Source organism: Bufo bufo, chromosome 3 (genome assembly GCF_905171765.1).
Source record: "Bufo bufo chromosome 3, aBufBuf1.1, whole genome shotgun sequence".
Taxonomy (NCBI): domain Eukaryota; kingdom Metazoa; phylum Chordata; class Amphibia; order Anura; family Bufonidae; genus Bufo; species Bufo bufo.
Genome location: NC_053391.1, coordinates 99,372,767 through 99,397,573, shown reverse-complemented (window position 1 = coordinate 99,397,573; position 24,807 = coordinate 99,372,767). Strand labels below are relative to the sequence as shown.

The 24,807-nt window shown below is 44.1% G+C and overlaps 1 protein-coding gene across 3 annotated transcripts in view; it reads left to right on the top strand.

Moving 5' to 3' along the window:
• KIAA0100 (KIAA0100 ortholog) overlaps positions 1-24,807 on the top strand; it is a 92,453-nt gene that overhangs the window by 6,871 nt on the left and 60,775 nt on the right. For 2 of the 3 annotated variants that reach the window (XM_040423397.1, XM_040423396.1), the window contains exons 2-13: positions 70-202; positions 4,846-4,895; positions 6,178-6,325; positions 11,309-11,427; positions 13,583-13,643; positions 14,546-14,762; positions 15,961-16,069; positions 16,160-16,284; positions 17,623-17,690; positions 17,867-18,012; positions 19,670-19,788; positions 24,362-24,525. In XM_040423397.1, the coding sequence (XP_040279331.1) occupies positions 70-202; positions 4,846-4,895; positions 6,178-6,325; positions 11,309-11,427; positions 13,583-13,643; positions 14,546-14,762; positions 15,961-16,069; positions 16,160-16,284; positions 17,623-17,690; positions 17,867-18,012; positions 19,670-19,788; positions 24,362-24,525 (1,459 nt within the window). The remainder of the gene's footprint in view (positions 1-69; positions 203-4,845; positions 4,896-6,177; positions 6,326-11,308; positions 11,428-13,582; positions 13,644-14,545; positions 14,763-15,960; positions 16,070-16,159; positions 16,285-17,622; positions 17,691-17,866; positions 18,013-19,669; positions 19,789-24,361; positions 24,526-24,807) is intronic. The other variant, XM_040423398.1, reaches the window with a different exon arrangement.

Here is a 24,807-nt window from a genome sequence, read left to right as displayed (position 1 = left end):
GGCCTTACATGGTATTACTCATGATGTTGCGTGAACAACAAGCACTAAATACTCGTCTTCCATTTATAGATGGCTGCTTTATCGCCTGGCCAGTAGCTGGTGTCAGAGGAAACTTGGAGCAGAGTTGAAGATTGGAAGCCTTGGATTCTTATGGTTCCAGAACATCAGTCTGAAGTTTGGGAAGCATCAGCAGCAAACTTTGGTGAGAACATGTTATGTATTTGGTCATATTGGGAGGGATTATACACCCGAAGGACATTTTCCATCATACTTGCACAATACAGAACAAGGAAATTCGCTCTTGGACTTGGCTTGATGTTTCCTTACTTTCTGCGCTTGCTGTTCCTGTGGTGTTAATGTTCTTGTTTCCTATCTATGCCTTTTCCGGTGACGAGCCTGGGAGATCCAGCCCCCTGGATCTCACAGGCCGGAAGCTGTATGAGTAATACACACTGTATTACTCATACAGCCAATGCATTCCAATACAGAAGTATTGAAATGCATTGTAAAGGGGATTAGACCCCCAAAAGTTGAAGTCCCAAAGTGGGACAAAAAATAAAGTGAAAAAAAAGTTGAAAAAATAAAGTTTTCCCCCCAAAAAATTAAACGTTTCAAGTAAAAATAAACAAAAACGTAATTTTCCCCAAATAAAGTAAAAAAAAATTGGTAAAAAATAGGGGGGGAAAAAAAGTTGACATATTAGTTATCGACCGGCTCTATAAAAATATCACATGACCTAACCCCTCAGGTGAATACCGTAAAAAATTAAAACTGTGCTAAATAAACAATTTTTTTGTCACCTTACATCACAAAAAGTGTAATAGCAAGCGATCAAAAAGTCATATGCACCCCAAAATAGTGCCAATCAAACAGTCATCTCATCCTGCAAAAAATTAGACCCTACCTAAGATAATCGCCCAAAAACTGAAAAAACTATGGCTCTCAGAATATGCAAACACTAAAACATGATTATTTTTTTGTTTCAAAAATGAAATCATTGTGTAAAACTTACATAAAAAAAAAAAGTATTCATATAAGGTACTGCCGTGTCCGTGACAACCTGGCCTAGCCTATAAAAATACCACATGAACTAACCTGTCAGATAAATGTTGTAAATAACAAAAAATAAAAACGGTGCCAAAACATCTATTTCTTGTTACCTTGCCTCACAAAAAGTGTAATATAGAGCAACCAAAAATCATATGTATCCTAAACTAGTACCAACAAAACTGCCACCCTATCCCGTAGGTTCTAAAATGGGGTCACTTTTTTGGAGTTTCTACTCTAGGGGTGCATCAGGGGGGCTTCAAATGGGACATGGTGTCAAAAAAAAAAACAGTCCAGCAAAATCTGCCTTCCAAAAACCGTATGGCATTCCTTTCCTTCTGCGCCCTGCCGTGTGCCCGTACAGTGGTTTACGACCACATATGGGGTGTTTCTGTAAACTACAGAATCAGGGCCATAAATATTGAGTTTTGTTTGGCTCTTAACCCTTGCTTTGTAACTGGAAAAAAATTATTAAAATGGAAAATCTGCCAAAAAAGTGAAATTTTTAAATTGTATCTCTATTTTCTATGAATTCTTGTGGAACACCTAAAGGGTTAACAAAGTTTGTAAAATCAGTTTTGAATACCTTGAGGGGTGTAGTTTCTAGAATGGGGTCATTTTTGGGTGGTTTCTATTATGTAAGCCTCACAAAGTGACTTCAGACCTGAACTGGTCCTTAAAAAGTGGGTTTTTGAAAATATCTGAAAAATTTCAAGATTTGCTTCTAAACTTCTAAGCCTTGTAACATCCCCAAAAAATAAAATGTCATTCCCAAAATGATCCAAACATGAAGTAGACATATGGGGAATGTGTAAAGTAGTAACTATTTTTGTAGGTATTACGATGTATTCTAGAAGTAGAGAAATTGAAACTTGGAAATTTGCAAATTTTTCCCAAATTATGGTAAATTTGGTATTTTACCAGTGTCGTGAAGTACAATATGTGACGAAAAAACAATCTCATAATGGCCTGGATAAGTCAAAGCGTTTTAAAGTTATTCACACATAAAGTGACCCTGGTCAGATTTGCAAAAAATGGCCTGGTCCTTAAGGTGAAAATGAGCCCGGTCCTTATGGAGTTAAGCGCAGTGGAGGTGGAGCTCTGAGTGGCAGCTGCGGCATCTAACTAGTACATCTGTCACGCAGAGGGAAGGGGCTGTAAAGCAGCTGAGTACAGAAGCCCCACCTCCTGTAAGAGTAGAATCTGGCAGAATAAGGGTCCATTCACACGTCCGCAAAATGGGTCCGCATCCGTTCTGCAATTTTGCAGAACGGGTGCGGACCCATTCATTTTTAATAGGGCCGGAATGTGCTGTCCAGATCCGCACTTCTGCATCCGTGCTTCTGTTTCCGCCAAAAAATAGAACGTGTCCTATTCTTGTCCGCAATTGCGGACAAGATTAGGCATTTTCTATTATAGTGCCGGCGATGTGCGGTCCGCAAATTGCGGAATGCACGTTGCCGGTATCCGTGTTTTGCGGATTCGCAATTTGTGGATCTGCAAAACACTTATGGACGTGTGAATGGACCCTAATACTGCATATTGCCACTGTTCAACAGGTATGCTTATACTGCCATTCCCAGCCTTTACCTAGTGCTATCAGCAGTTTAGCATAGTCAAAACTGCTGACAGATTCTCTTTAAAAAAAAAAAAAAATGAGTGTAACATGCAGTACGAGCTTTACTTTTTATAATGCTACATAGAAACAATAGTTACAGTGAATATTGACAATGGGTGATAGAATTCAAGCATAAATAGTAAGTAGGTAGCTGTGGATGCATGTGCATTGTATATATACTACTATTTTTTTTTTTTTACTTATTTTATTGTCTAACATGAAGAGCTTTCTAAAAAATATAGAGACTAGTCCGTTGCAGCACCATATAATTTCTAAAACTAACTCTGAAAAACTCTCATGTTGTAAGCAAATGACTTCTCAAGGGTCCACTTAGCACATCCGCTCAACTTAAAGGGGTTGTAGAGAAAGTTACAAGGCACTTACTAATGTATTGTGATTGCCCACATTGCCTCCTTTTCTGGCTTCATTCATTTTTCCATCACATTATACACTACTTGTATTCTGGGGTTACGACCACCCTGAAATCCATCAGTAGTGGTCGTGCCTTGCACACTATATGAAAACGCAACGCTTTTTCATATAGTGTGTAAGCACGACCACCGCTGCTGGATTGCAGGGTGGTCGTAACCCATGAATACGAACAGTGTATAATGTGAAAAAGGAAGCATTGTGGCCATCACAATACAGTTATCCCTCAAGTTACAATATTAGTTGGTTCCGGAACCACCACTGTATGTTGAAACCATTGGAATTTGAGTCCATAACTCTATGGAAAACTGGTAATTAGTTCCAAAGACTAAAACTGCCAACCCAGAACAAGAAGTAAAGTTTAAAGAAAAATAAGTAGGTAACCAAGACAGATAAAGCAAGTCCTTAGGTAAAACAGACAGGAATAGATGCTGGAAGCTCTAAATGATTTTCCATGATAATGGCGGGAGCTTCTTCAGGGTTTTGCATAGTACATACATGTACCAGAAAAATAGAATGGAGTCGCCGCTCAACTGGTTTCCAAAGGAGCAGCTCATCCTGGCACAGACAGGGGGCAGTGCAGAGCATGTAGTACCACGGCGGAACTACTGGACAACCAATACAGGTGTTTTACCAGTAAAATGGCCATGGGGATTGGTTGGATCTGAGTCTGAGACATTGTAGGTTCATTTTTCGATGGCCCAGAAAAGACTATTGTATGTTGAAAATATGATATTCTGAGGGATCACTGTACATTAGTAAGGGCCTTGCATTAACTTTCCCTACATGATAAATGCCATTTGCTGAAGGGAGGCAATCCCTTTAAAGGGGTTTTCCCAAGACTTTAATACTGATGACCTATCCTTAGGATAAGTCATCAGTATTTGGTCGGTGGGGGTCCAACACCCGCTACTTGCAGTATCGCCGTGGCCCTCTCACAGCTTTCCCTAGGCCAGTGTTGACATGTTCATTGGTTACTTACATGGCCTTGGTGCAGCTCATCCCCATTCAGGTGATACCAAGTACTATGTTCTGCGCTGTGTTTGGTGAGCACGGAGAAAACCGTGGTACTGACAGGAGCGCCAGTGCCTTCTCAAACATCTGATCGGCAGGGGTCCTGGGTGTTGGACCCCCACCGATAAGATACTGATGACCTATCCTGAGGATAGGTCATCAATAGTAAAAAGCGGACTACCCCTTTAAGTGTCCTGTTGAATCTTGGCTCAGCCTTTTCCCTGGTCTGATTGCTGTGGATAACACTTCAACATCATTTGTGACCCACACAAAGTCTTGAGCTTGTGTGTTAGAGTTGAAAACCGGTGCGTGTGCCATTTTTTTGCCCTTTTATTGGCAGACTAATGATTATTGCAAACTCGGATGAATAAATGGGTTAGCGAATGACTAAAGTGAGCCCGTGACCGGTGCATGCGCAGAACAGAAGTGATTACAAGAGCAATATCAAATCACATTTTACTTACTTTTTTTAAAAACTTTATTATGTATTTTTTTTCACATAATTACATATTTCAAAACATACTTATCTTAGAAAGTAAAAAATAAATAAAAAAACACACAAGGGGGGTGTCTTTCTCAATTTGCTAGTTTCATAAAAACCCTTAGTTTTTTCATGATGTTGTCCCAGAATCAGATTGTGCAAAGAGTAAAGTAAAATAAAAATATAGAAATGTTTTTTATATATATATATATATATACATATACACTTATTATTATTATTATTATTATTATTTTAGGAAATTGACAGCGTCTGGTTATCTAGCAAGCTGCTGAACCATGAGTTACCGTAAGTACTGCATTAGAAGCTTTTGATTTAAGCTGCATTCACATGTAGGTTTTTGCTGGTGTTTTTCTTAAGGGCTCATGCACACGTGTGCTGGCCATTCCGTGCATTGGGGACCGCAATTTTCGGTCCCCAATACACGGCAACATCCGTGCGGCGGCCGTAGACAGATCCAGACCTATTCAACTTGAATGAGTCTGATCTGTCCGCACCGCAAAAAAGTAGTGCATGCACTACTTTTTTGCGGTGTGGAGGCACGGACAGAAAACCCACAAAAGCACTCTGTAGTGCTTCCGTTCCGTGCCTCTGTTCCGCATCTCCCGGATTGCGGACCCATTGAAGTGAATGGGTCCGCGATCTGTGATGCAGGATGCACATGGCCGGTGCCCCTGTATTGCGGACCCGCCGTATGCAGGCCGCAATAGGACCACGGGCAGCACACGGTCGTGTGCATGAGCCCTAACTCTGTGTCTTTAGTGGTGTTTCTTTGCACCTGTATTTTTTGCAGTAAAAACATCAGCCCCAGATGTTAGCAAAAGGTCTATGGAAAAAAGAAAGGCAGGACTCGCGAGCGCATTTTTGCTACTGGCGTTTTTGTTTCTTAAGTGGAGTTTTGTCTTTCTGTCCTCTTTTCAAAAAACACAGCATGGAGGAGCACTTGGCGATTTTCACATTACACTGTTGCCCAAAAAAAGACCACAAACAATGCAGCAAAAACCGCAGGTGACCCAAAAAAATGCCTGCGGTTATTAGTAGACTAAGGCCGAATGCACACGGCCGTGTTCCGCGGCCGAGAGCGGTCCGTGGTATCCCGGGCTGGATTCCTGTTCAGAGCAGGAGCGCACGGCGTCATTGGTTGCTATGACGCCGTGCGCTTCATGCCGCCGCTGCACTACAGTAATACACTCGTATAGTGTATTACTGTAGTGCAGCGGCGACATGAAGCGCACGGCGTCATAGCAACCAATGACGCCGTGCGCTCCTGCTCTGAACAGGAATCCAGCCCGGGATACCACGGACCGCTCTCGGCCGCGGAACACGGCCGTGTGCATTCGGCCTAAAGGAAATGTTCTACAATATGAACGATGAGTAACTTTATATAAAGGGTGATATCACACAGGCTGTCTAATAACATTCCCCAAATTAGCTCATTCAAATGTTAGTGCGGTTCCCGGAAACTGATGAGTATTTCTGTCCCAACATGCATTTCAGTCCATTTTCCACCAGTATAGTTCTGGCAGGGTGTTTGTCTGACAACAGGATCATTTTTATTCTGTTCTTCTAGCCATTACTTTGCACTGTGTTTTGGAGAAGTGCGTATTCGAACAGACCTACAAGGGTTATCACCAGCGCAACCACAGGTTCCTGATGTTACATCAGAACATGTTAAGAAAAGAGCCTTTAACCCGTCAGTGCTGAAAATCTTATCGCAGGTATGTAGCTCCTGTTCAACAATTAGTTCAGCCGTTCTAACAATTTTTACTTTCTTCAGTTTTTTTTCTTGTTATATAAGGGGTAGAATGGGGTTAAATATTCTACAGGTTTAAAACCAGGATCTGAATCGGAAAACTTTTGTAATTGCATGTAATTAAAAATGTATTATAGCCACTGAGTTAGGGTCATTTCACATGACTGTAGGCTGTCCGTGCCCGTATCACAGACCGCAAATGGTGCTTCCACAATATACAGGCACCAGCCGCCTGATTCCCATATCAAGGATGCGGACCCATTGACTTAAAGGGAGTCTGTCACCACATTTGAGCATATTAGACTGATCAAATAGCGTTATATGTGCCACCCAGAACTTAAAAACGGTACCTTTTGTTGTATCTAATGGAGTTTTCTTTCAGCCAAAAATGAACTTTTAAGATTCTGTAAATGCGCCCTCTCAAGTGCCCAGGGCGGCGTCTCAATCGTCCGAGCCCCAGGCAGCACCTCCTCAACGGCTCATAACCCCACCCTCCGTGTGCCTCTGCCCGCCCGTTTACTCTCCTCCTCTCTCCTTTTCCACTGCGGCTGCGCGGTCAAATTCGTAGCGCAGTGGAAAAGGACAGAGGAGGGGAGTAAACGGGCGGGCAGAGGCACACGGAGGGTGGGGTTATGAGCCGTTGAGGAGGTGCTGCCTGGGGCTCGGACGATTGAGACGCCGCCTTGGGCACTTGAGAGGGCGCATTTACAGAATCTTAAAAGTTCATTTTTGGCTGAAAGAAAACTCCATTAGATACAACAAAGGTACCGTTTTTAAGTTCTGGGTGGCACATCTAACGCTATTTGATCAGTCTAATATGCTCAAATGTGGTGACAGACTCCCTTTAAACAGGTCCGCAATCCTCAAGATATAGTGTGGAGTCACGGAACAGAAGACCACGGAAGTGCATGCCTATCTTTTGCCGTACATTGTGGATCGTGGACCCATTCAAGTGCATGGGTCCGCACTGCAATATGGGATTTACGCAGGCGGTGTCCCGTGCATTGCGGTCCACAATTTGCGGTTCGCAGCACGGACTGCTTATGTTTTGTGCGAATGGACCTTTATACAATGAAATCTTTCTGTACAGCGCCACATGTCGTTGGCTCTTTTTTTTTTTTATTACTCTGTTCACCTCACTGTGGTGGACGCACATGCTCAGTTCCATCCTTTAGCAGACGGACACACCCCTCTGAGAGGACACTCCCCCCGAGCTGCCAGCTTGAAATAAATCTAGCACAACAATGAATGGGGAGATCTCTGGATCCATGTGAGGTACAGGGCTGGTTCTAGCTTTGTTATAAAGAGATTGTCGTGTCCTATATGATGTCTGATTTTCATTCTTTTTATTAATCATAGGATAACTGCTTTAATATCTGTTGTATTATTCTTCTATCCCAAAAAATTTTCCTGCAGTTTTTTAAATTTTTTTTATAAACACATTTAAAAGATCTGTGACTATAGGGGGTCATTCACTATCCGAAATACGCCAGTTTTCTGGCATATATCTGTCAGAGATTGCGGTAGCAAAGGCCATTTGCGCCGCAATCTACAACTTTTCCCCACTCATGCCAGGTCTAACAGAAGGGGCGTGGCGTGGGCAGAGTGGGGGACAGGCTGGCAGGCCCATCTCATTCATCATTTTCTACACCTGTTTTAGGCGTAGAAAATGTTCTAAATGTACGCCAGCAAGGAAGCGGTCTTACATTTAGGGCGGGGGTGGGTCCGCCGAAGTTTTGTAGAGGCCGGCGTCTCTTCATAACTTCAGTAGACCCACCTCCTGCACAGGGACTTATTAAAGGGGTTATCCGAGAGTATAAAAAGCCCACCCATATGCCGGGACCCCCACACTGAATATACTTACCTGGCTCCCCGCTCCCTGTGCCGCTCCTGGTCCCTCAACCGCTGCTGCAGCTTCCCCCCCATGCGCGGAGGAAAACATCCAGTGTCGGGGGGTGGGGGCAGCCAATGGCAGGGGGGGACAAGGACGAGCCTCCCTAGCGTCACCTGCAATGCTAGGGAGGCTCCTCCCCATCCCTGCCTGCCATTGGCTGCTTCCCGGTGCGAAGACCAGGAGCAACGCGGGGAGCCAGTTATATTCAGTGTGGGGGGCTTTTTATACTCTCAGATAACCCCTTTAAGACCGGCGTTTATAAATGACCCCCATCATTTTTAAGGTTTGCTTTTGGCTTACATGTAGTGCCTTAAACTGAGTCTGTCAGCAGTTTTGAGAATGCTAATTGGTTGACAGCATTAGGTTGGGGCTGGAGAGAGCAGGAGAAACATACTTGTCGTGGAGCTTTCTAACCAGTGAGGACATGTTTTATTATACCAGATTCTGCTCTCTGCATTGAGCTGCTTCACAGCCTCTCCCCTCCGCTCTGAGTAACATCTATAGCAGTGATGGCGAACCTTTTAGAGACTGAGTGCCCAAACTGCAACCCAAAACCACTATCAAAAAGTGCCAACATGGCAATTTAACCTGAATACTACAGTCCAATAGTATATCTTCCATGTACCGTATTTTTTGCCCTATAAGACGCACCGGCCCATAAGACTCACCTAGTTTTTAGAGGAGGTTAATAAGAAAAAAATTGTTTTCATTAAACCTCATGTCAGACCAGCAAACAGACCCCCAATGTTGATCAGACCTCAGCTGCCAGCCCCAGTCAGATCCCCCAATGTTAATAAGACCTCAGATCAGACCCCCAATCAGACCTCAGCTCGGACCTCAATGTAAATGACCCCCAATCAGACCTGAGATAAGAGCCCCATGCCTCTCATCAGCCCCCAGATGACCTAAAATTAAAAAAAACTTAGCCGACAGCCGAGGACCAGGAAGTGGTGAGTACAGAGCCTTCACCGCTTTCCGGTCCTAATGAGTGCTGCCATAATGGAAACGCTCATTAGTATTCACCCCATTTAGCTATAACTGCTCCGAGTGCCACCTTTGGTACCTGTGCCATAGGGTTGCCACCACTGATCTGTAGTTTCTGACCAGGAGGCCAGTACACCTGATGTAAAGTTGGCTCTTCTCAGAATACAATTTCTGCTACTGCTTTTCGTGGAACAATGGGGCAGATTTACTTAGTGTCGTACTTTGCACTAAGAATACAAATCACACTCTTAGGCCTCCTGCACACGGCCGTTTTTTTCCCCCCGTTTACTGGCCGTTTTTTGCGTTCCGTATATGGTCCGTATACGGACCATTCATTTCAATGGTTCCGCAAAAAAAAACGGAATGTACTCCGTATGCATTCCGTTTCCGTTTTTCCGTTCCGTTTTAACATAGAACATGTCCTATTATTGCCCGCAAATCACGGTCCGTGGCTCCATTCAAGTCAATGGGTCCGCAAAAAAAACGGAACACATACGGAAATGCATCTGTATGTCTTCCGTTTCCGTTCCGTTTTTTCCTGAACCATCTATTGAAAATGTTATGCCCAGCCCAATTTTATCTATGTAATTACTGTATACTGTATATGCCATACGGAAAAACGGAACAGAAACGGAAACACAACGGAAACAAAAAACGGAACAACGGATCCGTGAAAAACGGACCGCAAAAAACGGAAAAAGCCATACGGTCGTGTGCAATAGGCCTTAATGTTAGACAAAGTTACTATTCTGGCACATAGACCTTTGTAAATTTGGAGTATCCTAAATCCTGCACTTGATTTATGCTAGAATTCCGTTTGTGCGCCAGAGGTTTGTCTGTGCACTAAAAATTTATGCGCCAACAATTTTGTCTGTGCACCAAATAAACTGTCTAATCTAAATTTACGCCACCTATAAGTTGGCATAGTTTCACTCCAAAAATGAGCCAATCTTTTGGTGCATTTTTGGAGCATGGAGGTTCACTCAGGCTATGCCCCCTTTCCCACTCACTACGCCGTACCCCTTTCTCATGAAGCCAGTCCTCTTGTCGGACCAGGCATAAAAGGCTTAGAAAAAGAGTGTAAAACAGTAAACGTGATGGAAAGCATGCACACCAATTTTTTTTTTTGCTTAAAAAACTGACACATTTTCCTTAGTAAGGCTCCATTCACACATCCGCAATTCCATTCCGCATTTTGTGGAACGGAATTGCGGACCCATTTATTCCTATGGGACAGCACAATGTGCTGCCCGGACACGGAATTGCGGATCGCACTTCTGTTCCGAAAAAAAATAGAACATGTCCTATTCTTGTCCGCAATTGCAGACAAGAACAGGCATATTCTATCAGTGCCGGCAATGTGCGGTCCGCAAAATGCGGAACGCACACTGCCGCTTTCCGTGTTTTGTGGATCCGCAGCTCCGTAAAACACGTTGCGGATGTGTGAATGGAGCCTAAATCTGCCCCAATGTGTTGACACAATTTTTTTTTTCCCCCCAGATTTTCTATATATGGCCTATTGTTAGGGTACGCCATTAATATATGAATGTCAGGGTTTCCAACCCTTAGGACCTTAGACAGTACAATTGGTAAAGCCGCACTATGCCTGGATAAAGAATAAAGGAGTTGGACCTTCACCGCTCTTACATTGATGACCTGTTCTAACAATGGACCATTATTGTTATCACTTGCTCATTTTTAAGCAATCAGAACAGTAATTGGCCATTTGAAATGAAGAAAAAGATCAGCAAGAAACTATTAGATCTCTGAAAAAAACTGATTACTGCCTAGTGTACATCCCTCAAGAGTCGTCACTAGGAAGGAATGACCCTTCTCTCCTGGCAGGGAGCATCGTCCTGATGCAAATGTCCAGCACATTCTCTTTTTAAACAGTCAGTCACTCAGCGGGGATTTAAACATGTGTTCTGTGTAAAGCGGCCACAATTGGCGATGTGTTCACACGTGACAGTCAGGAAATCGCGGCAAAGCTGCATGTGCTGAACACTGGAGCCTTGTGTGAGCACACTCATTCATATCGTGTGAAGTCAAATGACACTTTTTGTTTTGCAGCTCCTGTCTGTACACTTGGACTCTGTGAATATCATGGTTCTCAATGTGGCCGTCTCAGAGTCTCTGTGGCACATGACCTTAACAAAGACCGCCATCGTCCTGGACAGCGATGGGAAAAGGTAACCGTTCCCTTTTCAGTTCTGTAACTAAAAATGAGTCCACAGAAAAGGAATTATAAAGATGAGAGATTATCACTTTTCTAAGCTCTTTTTTTAAAGAAAAAATGTGGGGGATTTAGTCAGCACAACCCTATATGCAGGTGCACATCGCTATGGCGAAATACATATACAAAGAAAAGAACACAAATGCAATAGCACTCTGCAACCAGCACTCCGCCCTGCCTCCATGCTGGATGTTGAATGAGGCATTGGTGTACATTTTGGCCAAAGCGTAAAAGGCCACTCACCACGTCAAGGTCGCCTCTATGAGTGGCCCATAAACAGGTAGGAACTAGTGTTAGGGACCACTCATAGAGGCGACCTTGACGTGGTGAGTGGCTTATTACGCTTTGGCCAAAATGTACACCAATGCCTCATTCAACATCCAGCATGGAGGCAGGGCAGAGTGCTGGTTGCAGAGTGCTATTGCATTTGTGTTCTTTTTTTTTAAGATGTTGAGAAAATGTGAGGAATTCCTTCTTCTTAGGCCTCATGTACACAACTGTGGTGTGTTTTGCGATCCAAAAATCGCGGATCCGCAAAACACGGAAGCCGCCCGTGTGCGTTCCACAATGAACGGAACGGGCGTCCCATTGTAGAAATGCCTATTCTTGTCCGCAAAACGGATAAGAATAGGACAGGTCATATTTTTTTTTTGCGCGGCTACGGAACGGAGCAACGGATGCGGACAGCACATGGAGTGCTGTCCGCATCTTTTGCGGCACCATTGAAGTGAATGGGTCCGCATCCGAGCCGCAAAAACTGTGGCTCGAATGCACACAAAAACAACGGTCGTGTGCCTGAGGCCTTAAAGGGGTTCTCTGGGGATGATTTCAAATGGCCTCAAGCAGCCTGTTCAAGAGTGTGAGCAGAGCTCCATTTACACGTCCGTGGAATGGGTCCGCAATATCCGGAACAGGTGCGGACACATTCATTCTCAATGGGGCAGGCATCCGCATTTCCGGAGCGCGGCCCTGATCTTCCGGTCCGCAGCTCCGGAAAAAGATAGAACATGTCCTATTCTTATCCGCAATTGCGGACAAGAATAGGCAGTTCTATGGGGGTGCAATTTGCAGATCCGCAATACACCACGGACGTGTGAATGGACCCTAAGGGTGTGAGGGGTCAGGGCCTCACTACACACTACACTGATACAATACACGATAATGATATGATCCTGCCTCCGATATGCCATCATGGCTAAGCAGCCTGACAGGAACTCTCACCAATGTGTAGTATATACAAGTACCACATCGCAGTGAGGCCTCACCCCCCCCCCTCCCTAGGCAGCTCTGCAGGTAGTAGCAACCAGTTCTGCTCACATTCTAGGATAGATTGCTGGCGGCCGTTCCTAGAGAACACCTTTAAAGGGCTGTCCGTGTTTTTTAAATTTTTTTGCAGCACTGTGCATCATATAAAAAAAGCATATTACAGTGAATTTTATTTAAGCCATTGTATGCATCAATCATGTGACTATAGCGGTTGTAAGAAAGAAAGAAAAAAAAATAGGCCACACCCCGTTCCAACTTGGCCACGTCTCAGAATATAGGGGATGGACACCATGCTGATGTCATAAGAGCTGGTACATCTGAGAGAAGGGCCTCCACTTAACTTCGGCGCATCCACCGCCAGTTTAAATGTAAGCCAGCTTCCTTGCTGGCTTAAATTTAGACCCCTTTCTACGCCTAAAACAGGTGTAGAGAATGTTAATTGCAATCTGCAACAGATATACGCCAGGAAACTGGCACATATCTGACAGTAAATGACCCCCTGTGGCCATTTTTCATTCATGCATTGGGAACTTGTTTAAAAATGTCAGGAAACCTAACAGATTAATAATAGAATGTTACTTACTTAAAATGTCTCATGCTGTATACCACTGAGGCCAGTGCTTGGCTTCAGCAGTCACATGCATCATTGTTGCAGCCAGAACATTACATTGCGGCTGTAGCAGTGCTGGAACGGAGGGGGTTCATGACTGTGTCACATTTTGTCTATCTACCAGGTTCCCATTTTTTTATAAAAAAAATGTATCTCGGTCAACCTCTTTAATGCTTGAAACCCAAAAGAAAGGGAAGTGGAAAGTGCATTTCTAAGTTTCACGTTTTACTTGCAGAATGGACTGCACGCTGAGCCTTAACCAGCTGACCAGCAAGTTACTAGAGAGCAGTAAGCAAGTGAGTATTCTGCTCAGCCGTAGCCAGTGAGTGCCATCTCCTTTCTGCAGCTTTCATCTGCCCTTACACCATTGCCCTCCTGCAACCTGAACACCTGCAGGTTACAGATTTCAGCATGCACACGTGTTTTGGCTCCCAAGCCCTCATTATGAATTACAAGATAAATTCAGGTGCAATCCTTCTGTATTGGTCCCCCCAAACAGCTGCATGCGCCTATGTGGTATACATCGGCCTAAACACATTTTATCAAGTTTGGTTTAAAGTGGTTTTACAGAGCTTTAATATTGATGGCCTAGTCCAGGGGTGCTCAATCTGCGGCCCCCCAGCTGTTGCAAAACTACAACTCCTAGCATGCCCGGACAGCCTAGAGCAGGGCATGGTGGGAGTTGTAGTTTTACAACAGCTGGAGGGCTGCAGATTGGCCATCCCTGGCCTAGACCATCAATATCAGATTGGTGGGGAAGGGGGGTGATTCTCTCTCCACTCCCGCTGACCAGCGGATTGAAGGGATGTCTTCATCGTTTACCAGGCACAGCGCCATGCATTTTGTAGTGGCTGTGCCTGGTACTACATGTGGCTCAGTCTTTTTCATTTGAATGGGACTAAGATTCAGTACCAGGCACAACATGTACATCGCTGTGCCAGGTAAACGATGAAGCACAGTAGCCCCTTCAATCAGCTGATTGGTGGAGGATCTGATATTGATGGTCTACACTATGGAAAGGCCATCAATATTAAAGTCCTTCGTAATTATTGCTTTAATACAATATTGGTATGCATTTTGCAGGAATGTGAATTGTACCGGACCGTAATGGAATACATTTTGCTACCTGATAAAAACTGAATACCCAGCACACATAAGATTCTAACCCTGGTTTCCATTGCCTGTGTCCATTGATTAGCAGGATGAAGCCTGTCTGGCAGAGCTCTCCCTTGCTCTTACTGTTGAATGCAGCATCAATGAGAAGAGCTTGCAGGCCGTCGGTCTGAGGGTGCGGAGTCTACATGCAGAGGTCCATGAGAGTTTCTTCCACAGTGACCTGCTGCAGAAACGACTGGTTTCAGCAGTGCGGGATAACGCTCAAGACGGCAGCGGTACAGAGGAACAGGCAAACACAGGTTGGCACCCAGGGATTCACATTGACAGCTATAACATGTTGGCTCCATATCAAACACTGTATTGATATTTTATATTGCAAAAAAAAAAAAAAGCTATATCGCTGCGGCATGTCAACATATCCTTAGGAGCTCTGGTGTTTTATGCTAATTGAGGCTCCTTTTTTCCAAATTGCACTTAATGCACTTAAATGGTAGTGAAATCTGAAACATCTTGTTCTAGTATCATTATTAACAATGGTCTTTTCTGGTTATAGTGTATCATTATGGACATGATCTTAATTGGTAGGGTGCTTATGAGTACTTTATTATTATTTTTTTTTTCATATATAGGAGCATTTTATCACACAGCTTGTGTATGTCTAATATTGCTTCAGTTCCAGGCAGTAGTCATATATAGTCGTCATACTTCATGCATGTTCCCTAGTTATCTAACTGGAAAACAGAGCCCTTTGTATTCTATGGCCACAAACTCCACCTTTTGCACAGAGGAAATCAACAGCTGAATGCAGAATTGCAAACCATTTTCGCCCCTGCTTCTAGGGCTAGAATAAAGCTCCTTTTACATGGACCGATATATCTGGCAATTCCCGATAATTGCCTGATCACTAGCGGAGATGAGGGCTGTATTTACATGCTGCAATCACCCCTGCTGTATGGGGCCAAGCAATCTCTCTACAGCGATTGCTTTTCCCCATTGAAAGATCACTGTTCCTGGGCAGCAGATTGCTGTTTGGACAGTGCGATCTGCTGCAGAGGAACAGTAATTTTTGGTAGCTGCAGAACGACAGGATCACCTGATGACCAAGGGTTTGTTCTTTTATTGAGTGATCGCTGACACCTTTTGCAAAGGCCAATTATTGGGAACTCATACTCGATGATTGGCTTATCATTCCATGTGAAAGAGCCTTTCGACTAAGTTCACATCTGATTCAGAGGGATCCGTTAGGAGACTCTATTGCAGATTTCATAAAAAAAAAATATATGTTCTGCTCCTATGACAAAGCAGAACCATGGAAATCAATAGGGTTGATGTGAAAGCAGACTTTGTACCCTCTTAGATTTAAAAAAATGCAGGTAGGGAGCTTCTATGTTTTATTGTGTTTTTTTTTTTTTCTTGGGGATGAATGATTTGGTATTAACCAGTCTGGGGACTCGTTTATTACCTACCTGATTCTTTTTCTTTACTTTTCCTCAACAGGAGACATCACGGCTCCTAGGTGGCTGCAGCTAGTAGAGCGATTACCTTGCAAGCTGGATGTTGCCTTCGAAAGCAGCACTGTCGTCCTGTCCATGAACAGTCAGCAAAGGTACTGTAATTCCTGTGTGTGATGATGAAAGGAGAACATTTGACAGACCTAAATTCAAATTGATACTTGAGCTTCTCGTTCATTCACCAGGCACTTAAACTGGACTCTGAAACTCCTAAAGTTTTCTTATACAAGGGAGGAGGATCAGCTGCCCATGCGAAAGTTCATAGGCAATTCAGAACTGTCACAGATGAGCTTTGATCTTCTAATAGAAGGTATGTTTTCACAATTTCAAGTGGAAGTTGTCATTGAAGAACTGAATGTAATTGCCGACTGGCACAATCTATGATGTAGAGGTTAGTCGCATCTCTATATTAAATAGACAATTTGGCATTCTCTCTTAAACTTATTTAAATAGCTGTTAAAGGGGTATTCTGATCTCATGAAGTGATGGTACAGCACAAGGATAGGTCATCACTTTATGATTGATGTCCTACCTCTGGGATCCCCACCACTTATCCTGAATGGGCTGCAGCGCTTATTCAGCACTGCGTCCTCTTCACTGCAGCATCTTAGCCTCTAACTGTGCAGGGAACTCCAGCCCAGCTCCATTTTAGTGGATGGTGCAGTTGCATGCACATCTAGGTGGTCCGGAGCACCGCTTTGGAGGGCAAAACAGTGAAGTATTGATCCAGAGGGACTGACCTCCACCGTTCATAAAGTGATAGCATATTTTATATATGTACATAAATGTGATTGTAAATGTGTGTGTGTGTGTGTATATATATATATAATACACACACACACATCACACCATCACACACACACACACACACACACACACACACACATCACACCATCACTTGACAAGATTAGAATGCTCCTTTAAAGGGAGCCTGTCACATCATTTTCACTAATATAACTAACTTTGCCCTACAGAAGGTTCCTGGCACATTCCAAACATACCTGTGTGCGCTTTGTGTCTTTATTCCACGTCTGCTGAAAAACATCTCCCAGGTGTCCGGCTGGATGAGGACACTTGGAAAAGCAAAGCCCACCCAGCTGGGCACTTGGGAACCATTTTTTAGAAGATGAAAAGTGCTTTTCCTTGACATGGAATAAAGACATAAAGTACACACAGTAATGTTTGGAATGCGTTAGCGACCTTTTGTGGGCAGCACTGTTAGGCCGTATTCACACGACCATATGTATTTTGCATCCCTTTTTTTTTTTTTTTTTTTTTGCGTACCCATTGAAACAATGCCTATTCTTGTCCACAAAATGTTACGGAACTGCTGAACAGATAAAAAATGGGGATTGGATGCGGACCAAAAATACGGTCATGTGCATTGGTGAAAATGATGTGACCGATATCCTTTAATGACCCCCTCCTGCTTATTAAGCATTGGATGACATTTGTAGAAAGTTTGCTTGGCAACAAAGGACACAGCCCACTGGTGACAAAAGTGGATATTTAAATACAGCTTCCAGAGGGTATCTGAGGCCCAGGGTTCATATTCTGGATGGTTACATTTGGCATTAAAGTTTATAGCTGCTCTTAATAATGCAATGTTAAGAGAATATATCATATTGTTTCTGACTTCTGTCTTCAGATGGTTTATTATTGTCACAGAGCCGACAAAGGATCCTTTGCCTAAATCATTTGAAGGCTGGTGTTCAGGTGAGGAACTGTATTACTGCAACCCTTAAAATCATCATAGATTGGCCATGGACTATAGATGAGACCTCTTCTAGGTCTGAGACACTTGGTGTGATGTAGATCATCCTTATTATGCGATATAAGTTGCTTGAAGTTACCTAGATGCCTTTTGACGAGCTCTCCTTCTGTCTAATCAGGTCACCTCTATAGATATCCAGAGTAACGTGGCTCTTAATACTTGCATCATTCATTACCGCCACCAGGAGTTCTCTCATTGGTTCAGCTTGCTGGCGCTGGATCGCCAAATACAGAGGGTCTCTAAAGCCTCAACCAAAAATGAACGGTGAGTAAATTAGGAAATTCACAGCTTTTATTATTATGTTTGAAATTGTGGTCATAAAATTATATTTGTAGTTCAATTGTTTTAAAGTTCTTTGTTTCATTTCCTTTTTCCTGGAGAATGTGAATATTTACATTTTAACCTCCTATAGTAAAAAAAAGAATGTCTTTTAGGGTCTGTTCACACCTGCCTTTTTTTTTTTTTCCATTATAAACAGAAATCCCCCCGACGAAGTGACAGATCTGTCACAAGACGCACATGGCACCCATTGAACCCGATTTATTTTCCATCTGTCATTTTATATCTGCAGATACCGCGGGGCATGAGTTTGGCTATTTAGTGCAAAATGAGGCCCTACGTCCTTGCCTGTAGAATAGCAATCCATTCGCCTCTTTCCCAGTTCCTTATAGATTGTTGAAATCTGCTCTTTTCCCTTCAGTTGTCCTGTTGTGTCGTAGGGGCAGAGCAATGAAAATGATGAAAGTATCTGATCCAACACATGATGGACACAAACGGTCTCTGACAGACCTCACTGACTGTAGTGAGGTCTGTCAAGTTTCCAACACAGATGTGAACACAGCTACTCCAGTAATATGATATTCTTAGTGAGGTTAAAGGACCTATTTTGGAGTTTTTTAAATTTATTTATCTGGAAAAGGGGTTTTATCGTCATTTTATCATTCATTGGTGGTATATCGCTAGGATAGGCCACCAATGGTGCTGCACCTAATTCCAGAATGGGCCCCCGAAAGTTAGTGAAAGTGCACTGGGCATGTGCAGCGTTCTCTCTATTCATTTCTATAAGAATTCTGAAAATAGCCCAGTGAACACGCTCACTACGCTATGGAAGTCCCATATAAATGAAAGAAGAGCACACCGTGCAAGCATGGGCACAGCTCCATTCACTTCTATAAGACCACTGGAAATGGGCAAGCCAGTGCTCAACTATTTCTGGAACTGCCATAGAAATGAATGGAGGACAGCTGCACATGTGTGACTGCCCTCTGTTGACTTTGGGGGTCCGGTTCTGGAGATGGGAGTGGGTCCCAGAGGTCCCCGTACCTAGTGATATACCATCAGTTTCTAAGGTGAGACAACCCCTGTAATGAGAATGTTTCTGTACCTTCTAGGTCAGAGCTCAGAGGGTGTTACCTGTTAAGCATTCTCATTGTTCCCCTCCTGCTTCACATTTCCCATCTCTTCCTGGCATGATACTGCAAGCTGGGGTTTCTGTTAGGAAATGTACATTAAAAACTCTCCACACGAATATATCAAATGTTGCATGTGAAAACCAACCATTTTTGTCCGTAGATGGCTTACCATCCAGGCGTAAGAAGCAGGGGCGTAATATATAACTGCATGATTAGACTACACATAGTTTGTCTGTAGTCTGTAACCATGGAGACAAATAGGTTTGCATAGGGCTGTATATATGAAACGATTTTTTTTTTTTATATCTATATATAGAAGCATGCAAAGATAAAAACAATTGGGTGTAAACTTGCTAATATCGGTGGTGATCATAGGCATATAAGTGGGTTTTTATGCTCCCTGTCAGCCATCACTTTTAAGAACGTATTGGTCAGCATTGTATATTGAAGTGGCCAGTCATGCTCTCCATCTCATTTCTGTGGCTGATTAATGTCTTATTTTATTTTAGACCACTTCCTGTGATATTAGCCCCGATAGTTTTCAACTCCAGCATCTCGAATGTGAACGTGTCTGTCCAGTTTGGTGAAGCACAGCCCTTCACTGTCGGATTTTCGTCCGTTTCACTAGGTACGTTATGTTTTGTGGAGCTCCACTTAGTAGACACTTGTGTGGGTCACTTCCACATGTTTACAGTAGGAATGGGAAATACCAGGCATTGTATTCAGTATATTGGGCAGACTAGATGAGCCAAATGGTTCTTATCTGCCGACACATTCTATGTTTCTATGTCGTGTTCAGTGGTGAAAAGGAAGTTCCTAATTTTCCCGGCGCCTCCCCAACGGCATGGACAGGAGGGTGTCCCCGCCCCCTGGACAGGAAACAACATGGAAGCTGAGGTTTAAAAGGCCTCCTCTCCTTACCTAAATCAGTGTTGTTTGCTGTCCCCGGGTCGCGCGGAAGCTCCTCCTGTGTGCTCCAGGATTTTATAAGCACAGTTTCTGGGAGGGCCGTGCAGAGGATAGGGCGCCTGGGGGTACACGCTGCCTCCCTTCCCTGTCCTTTGGCCTGTTGTGGTAAATATTAATAGTTGTAATCAGCTCGCATCAAAGTTTGTGTAAGGAAAAAGGTGAGTCCCCCTTCCCTCAGCCCCAGTCAGAGACAAACACACGTGTTACCATCTTCCTTGAAAATCCTGAGAGACTCCTCCGCGCTTCCCAGTCTGCTCACCTTTTATTTACTAACAAAAGGTGTAAAAGGGGCTGGCCCAAGACAAGGATACAGGAAGTTATAACATGCAGGAAGTGATGTCAAAGGACAGGGCAGGGCAATCAATGTGGCTAGGCAGACAATGCACACGCCCCATCCCTGTCAGCATGGACCTCATTCAATACTGCTCAAAGGTGATCAGTGTCTAATAAAGATCATTCTACTGGTTCCCATAGGTTTGAAATTATCTGCGAGACATTGCTACAGCTATTGTCAGTATACGGTACTAGTATACCGACAAGGCAGATATGCATGTCTTAAAAGCAGACATTTCTCCAAGACACAGGGAGACAGATGACAAACTATAAAAACACACACACATCCTAAAGTAAAATGTCCGCATAATAAAATTTCCACAACAGGCCTAAGTCCTTCGCCGGAAGGCAGCCCCGGGCTCCAGTCGCTTGCTCCTGGTTCCGGAGCAAGGAAGAAATATCTTTACCTTGCGTACTGTGAGTGGAGACTCCCAGGACTATCGGGAAGGGAGTCTCCTTACTGGCTGCGGGCGGCGCAGACGCGGTGACGTAATGACGTTCGACATCACGTGACTGTGTGTGTGTCATGATGTCAGCGTCACGCCGATGCCCGTGTTTAAAAGAGCCGGGAATGCTGGTTTCTGCGTTCTGCATCCTATGATGTTGGCTCCTATGGATTTGGAAGCTGCCCGCAAGCCTACGGATTCTGCCTCAGTCGCCCTCAGCCCGGTAAGCCTCCTCTCCAAAATGTCAGTGGATTATATTGGTGGGGTTGTGGATCCCTTCATTCACCCTGGGTGCCTGGTGCTGGTGGAAATTGTATGTATCGACTTGGATCCTACTAAATTTGGAAATTACTTATAGGATAGACACACCTCCACCACCAAGGCACCTGGGGCTGATTCGGGTCGCAACAGATGCGCTATTTGCCGAAAATCCTTTTGCTCTAAGGCAAAGAAAGCCCTATGCCCTAAGTGTACAGAATAGATTGTGTCTGAAGAGTCTCCCTCTCTTTTGAACTCCATGCGGAGCATTATTAAGGAAGAAGTCAATGCAGCAGTGGAGTCCAGGCTACCGCCTTCTTTCCCGCAGGCCTCTACATCCCATAGATCCCATAACTCTCAGTTATACGGGCTGGATTTAGATGAGGTGGAGATTGCCTCTAGTGATGACTCAGACTCCTCAGATGATGGGTCTTGCAGACCATTATTTCTTCCGGAAGACACCCAGGGTCTCTTAAAAACTATAACAGCCACCATGAACCTGGAAGATACCAAAGAGAGTGTATCCATTCAGGACCAGATGTTCCAGGGTCTGGGGGGAAGAAAAAAAGTGTTCTCAGGAACATCTTGTCGACTGTAAACCTACTGCCTCAGTTTTGTTATTTGGTGACAATGGACTTACAAGATGCATACTATCATGTGCCCATATTCAAGGATCACCAGAAATTCCTGAGAATTGCAGTCTTCATTCAAGGCTGCCTCCAGTTTCAGACTCTCCCCTTTGGCCTATCATCGGCTCCAAGGATTTTAACGAAAATAGTCGCAGAGGTAACATCTCATCTTCATATGCAAGGTATCCTTATAGTCCCGTACTTGGACGATTTTCTTAATTGCAGCCGACACGGAAGACCGTCTCCTGTCCCATCTAAGCATCGTTCAAGCTACCTTTTCAGAACTAGGATGGCTAGTAAGTTTCAAAAAATCCGACCTCGCTCCTTCCCAGCAAAAGATCTTTTTAGGAGTACTCCTCAACTCTCGCTTACTAATGTCATTTCTCTCCGAAGAGAAGCAGATAAACCTGTATCAGAACGTAAATCAATTCTGCGAACTAAGATCTACGACTAATAGAAATGTGATGACTATGTTGGGATTTCTAACAGCTACAATCTCTGCAGTCAGGTTGACGCAAAGCCACACCAGAATTCTACAGGCTTTTCTATTGGATTCCTGGGACGGGAACAAAAGTTCCCTAGACAAGAAGGTCACTCTTCCACTACGGGTAAAGCACTCCATAGCCTGGTGGAAGGTAAGAAAAAATCTCAAGACAGGAGTCTTCTGGCATCAGGAAAATCAACTGGTGGTTACTACGGATGCCAGCAGTCGTGGTTGGGGAGGTCACGCCGGAGACTTAGTGGTTCAAGGCATCTGGGGCCATTTCATGTCAAACACCTCTCAAGGCAGTCCACAAAGTCCTTCTGGAGCTTCATGCAAACAGTCCTCTCGGTCACGTAAAAGTTCTCTCTGACAATCGCAAATCGAACCAACAGGAAGGTGAAAACATTTTGCTCCCTATCTCCTCAAGATCATCTGGACATCTTGGATCCTCTGTCCTGCCCTTGGCCAGAGGGGCTCCTATATGCGTTTCCCCTCTTCAGCCTGATTCCGAGGACCCTGACGAAGATGGAAGAGGAGAAAGCGCAAATAATTATGATGGCTCCTTACTGGCCCAGAAGGGCCTGGTTTCCTCTTCTTCTCAGCCTGTTATCCGAAATATCTTGGACTCTTCCTGTGTTTCCAGGTCTCCTGCAACAAGGTCCGGTCCCTCATCCAAGGGAAATTGAGCGGCTAAGCCTCAAGGGGAAGGGCCTCTCAGACCCTGTGATCTCCACCCTATTAAAGAGTAGAAAGATGATAACTTCAAAAATCTACCTCAGGACTTGGAAGGCTTTCCTCCTGTTTGCTGGATGCCAAATACATATTAGGAAGCCCTGGAAAATATCCCTAAGATCTTAGATTTTCTACAAGCAGGTCTGGAAAGGGGTCTCAAGCCTTCCACCCTTAATGTCCAGATCTCAGCTTTAGGGGTTTTCATGGATACGAAACTGCCGGAGCATCCCCTAATCAGGCGGTTCATTAAAGGAGCAATCGGAGATTCCCCTTCCATCCGTTTTTCCGTCCCTCCCTGGGACTTAAATTTAGTCCTTACAGTTTTGATGGATTCTCCATTCGATTTTATTGAGGAAATCTCTCTAAAGCTCCTAACTCTGAAGACCACCTTCCTTCTTGCCAATACTACGGCCAGAAGGGTGGGTGAAATCTAAGCTTTCTCCTGACGTCCTCCTTATCTTTAAATTTTGGATGACCCCATTGTACTGAGGCATTGCCCTTGTTTTCTCCTGAAGGTGGTATCGAGATTTCATTGTAATCTAGAAATCGCCTTACCATCATTTTGTCCCTCTCATTCATCTGATCAGGAGAGAAAATTCCATAACTTCAATGTAAGGCGGTGTGTGTGCTGGCCTACCTGAAGATTTGGGAACAGTTCAGGAATTCAGACCATCTTCTTTTCCAATTCCAGGAGCCTAATAAAGGTCCATCAGCCAGTACCCTATGCTATGCTATGCTATGCCCAGAAGAATCAAGATCCTCCAAGAGGTCTCAAAGCCCACTCGACAAGAGCCATGTCAGCTTCCTGGGCTGAATCTGCCTCTATCTCTATCTCTATTGAACAGATCTGCAGAGCAGCGGCTTGGGCAAATCCAATGACTTTCTTTAAGCATTATAGATTGGATGTGGTCCATAACCAGGACCTCTCCTTTGGACGCAGAATTCTTTCTGCAGTAGTCCCTCCCTAGTTTATTTCTCTGTTAATCCTCTTGTCAGTGCCGTTGGGGAGGTGCCGAGAAAAGGGTTACATACTCTTACCGGTCATTGGATTTTCCAATAGCCTCCCCAACGGCACTGGGGTATTTCCCACCCTTATGTAGATTTTTTTCTGAGATTCAGTCGATTTATGTTCAATTTTCAGTTTGAATTAATATATAATTTTTTGGCATCTCTACTGTGTACTCTGTTATTTACTGATTTAGGTAAGGAGAGGAGGCCTTTTAAACCTCCGCTTCCGTGGTGTTTCCTGTCCAGGGGGCGGGGACACCCTCCTGTCAGTGCCGTTGGGGAGGCTATTGGAAAATCCAATTACCGGGAAGAGTAATTAACCCTTTCCTGTTTCTCTTGCAGAGTTCAAGCACCTCCGTACACAGAATCTCCACCAGAGGGCGCTACTGTCTGTTAGCAATCTGTGCTGGAGAGTGGGCAAAGATTCTCACATCCAGCAAGCCCTGCATCCACTAAACACACACATATGGGGTGAGGCCTTTGTGCTTGATTCCTTTAGCTTACAGGTAAGAACAAGAGAATGGCTTATGACAGGGATGCTCAACCTGCGTCCCCTCCAGCTGTTGTAAACGACAACTCCCATCATGCCCGGCTGTAGGCTGTCCGGGCATGCTGAGAGTTGTAGTTTTGCAACAGCTTGGAGGGCTGCAGGTTGGGCATCCCTAGCTTATGAGATTTCAATACTGGAAATGTCTATTCCAATTATGTTGTTATTGCAGAAAAGAAGCAGCAATGATAACTTGCATATATGAACATTGCCCACGATTTACTAATCCTATAGATGGCGT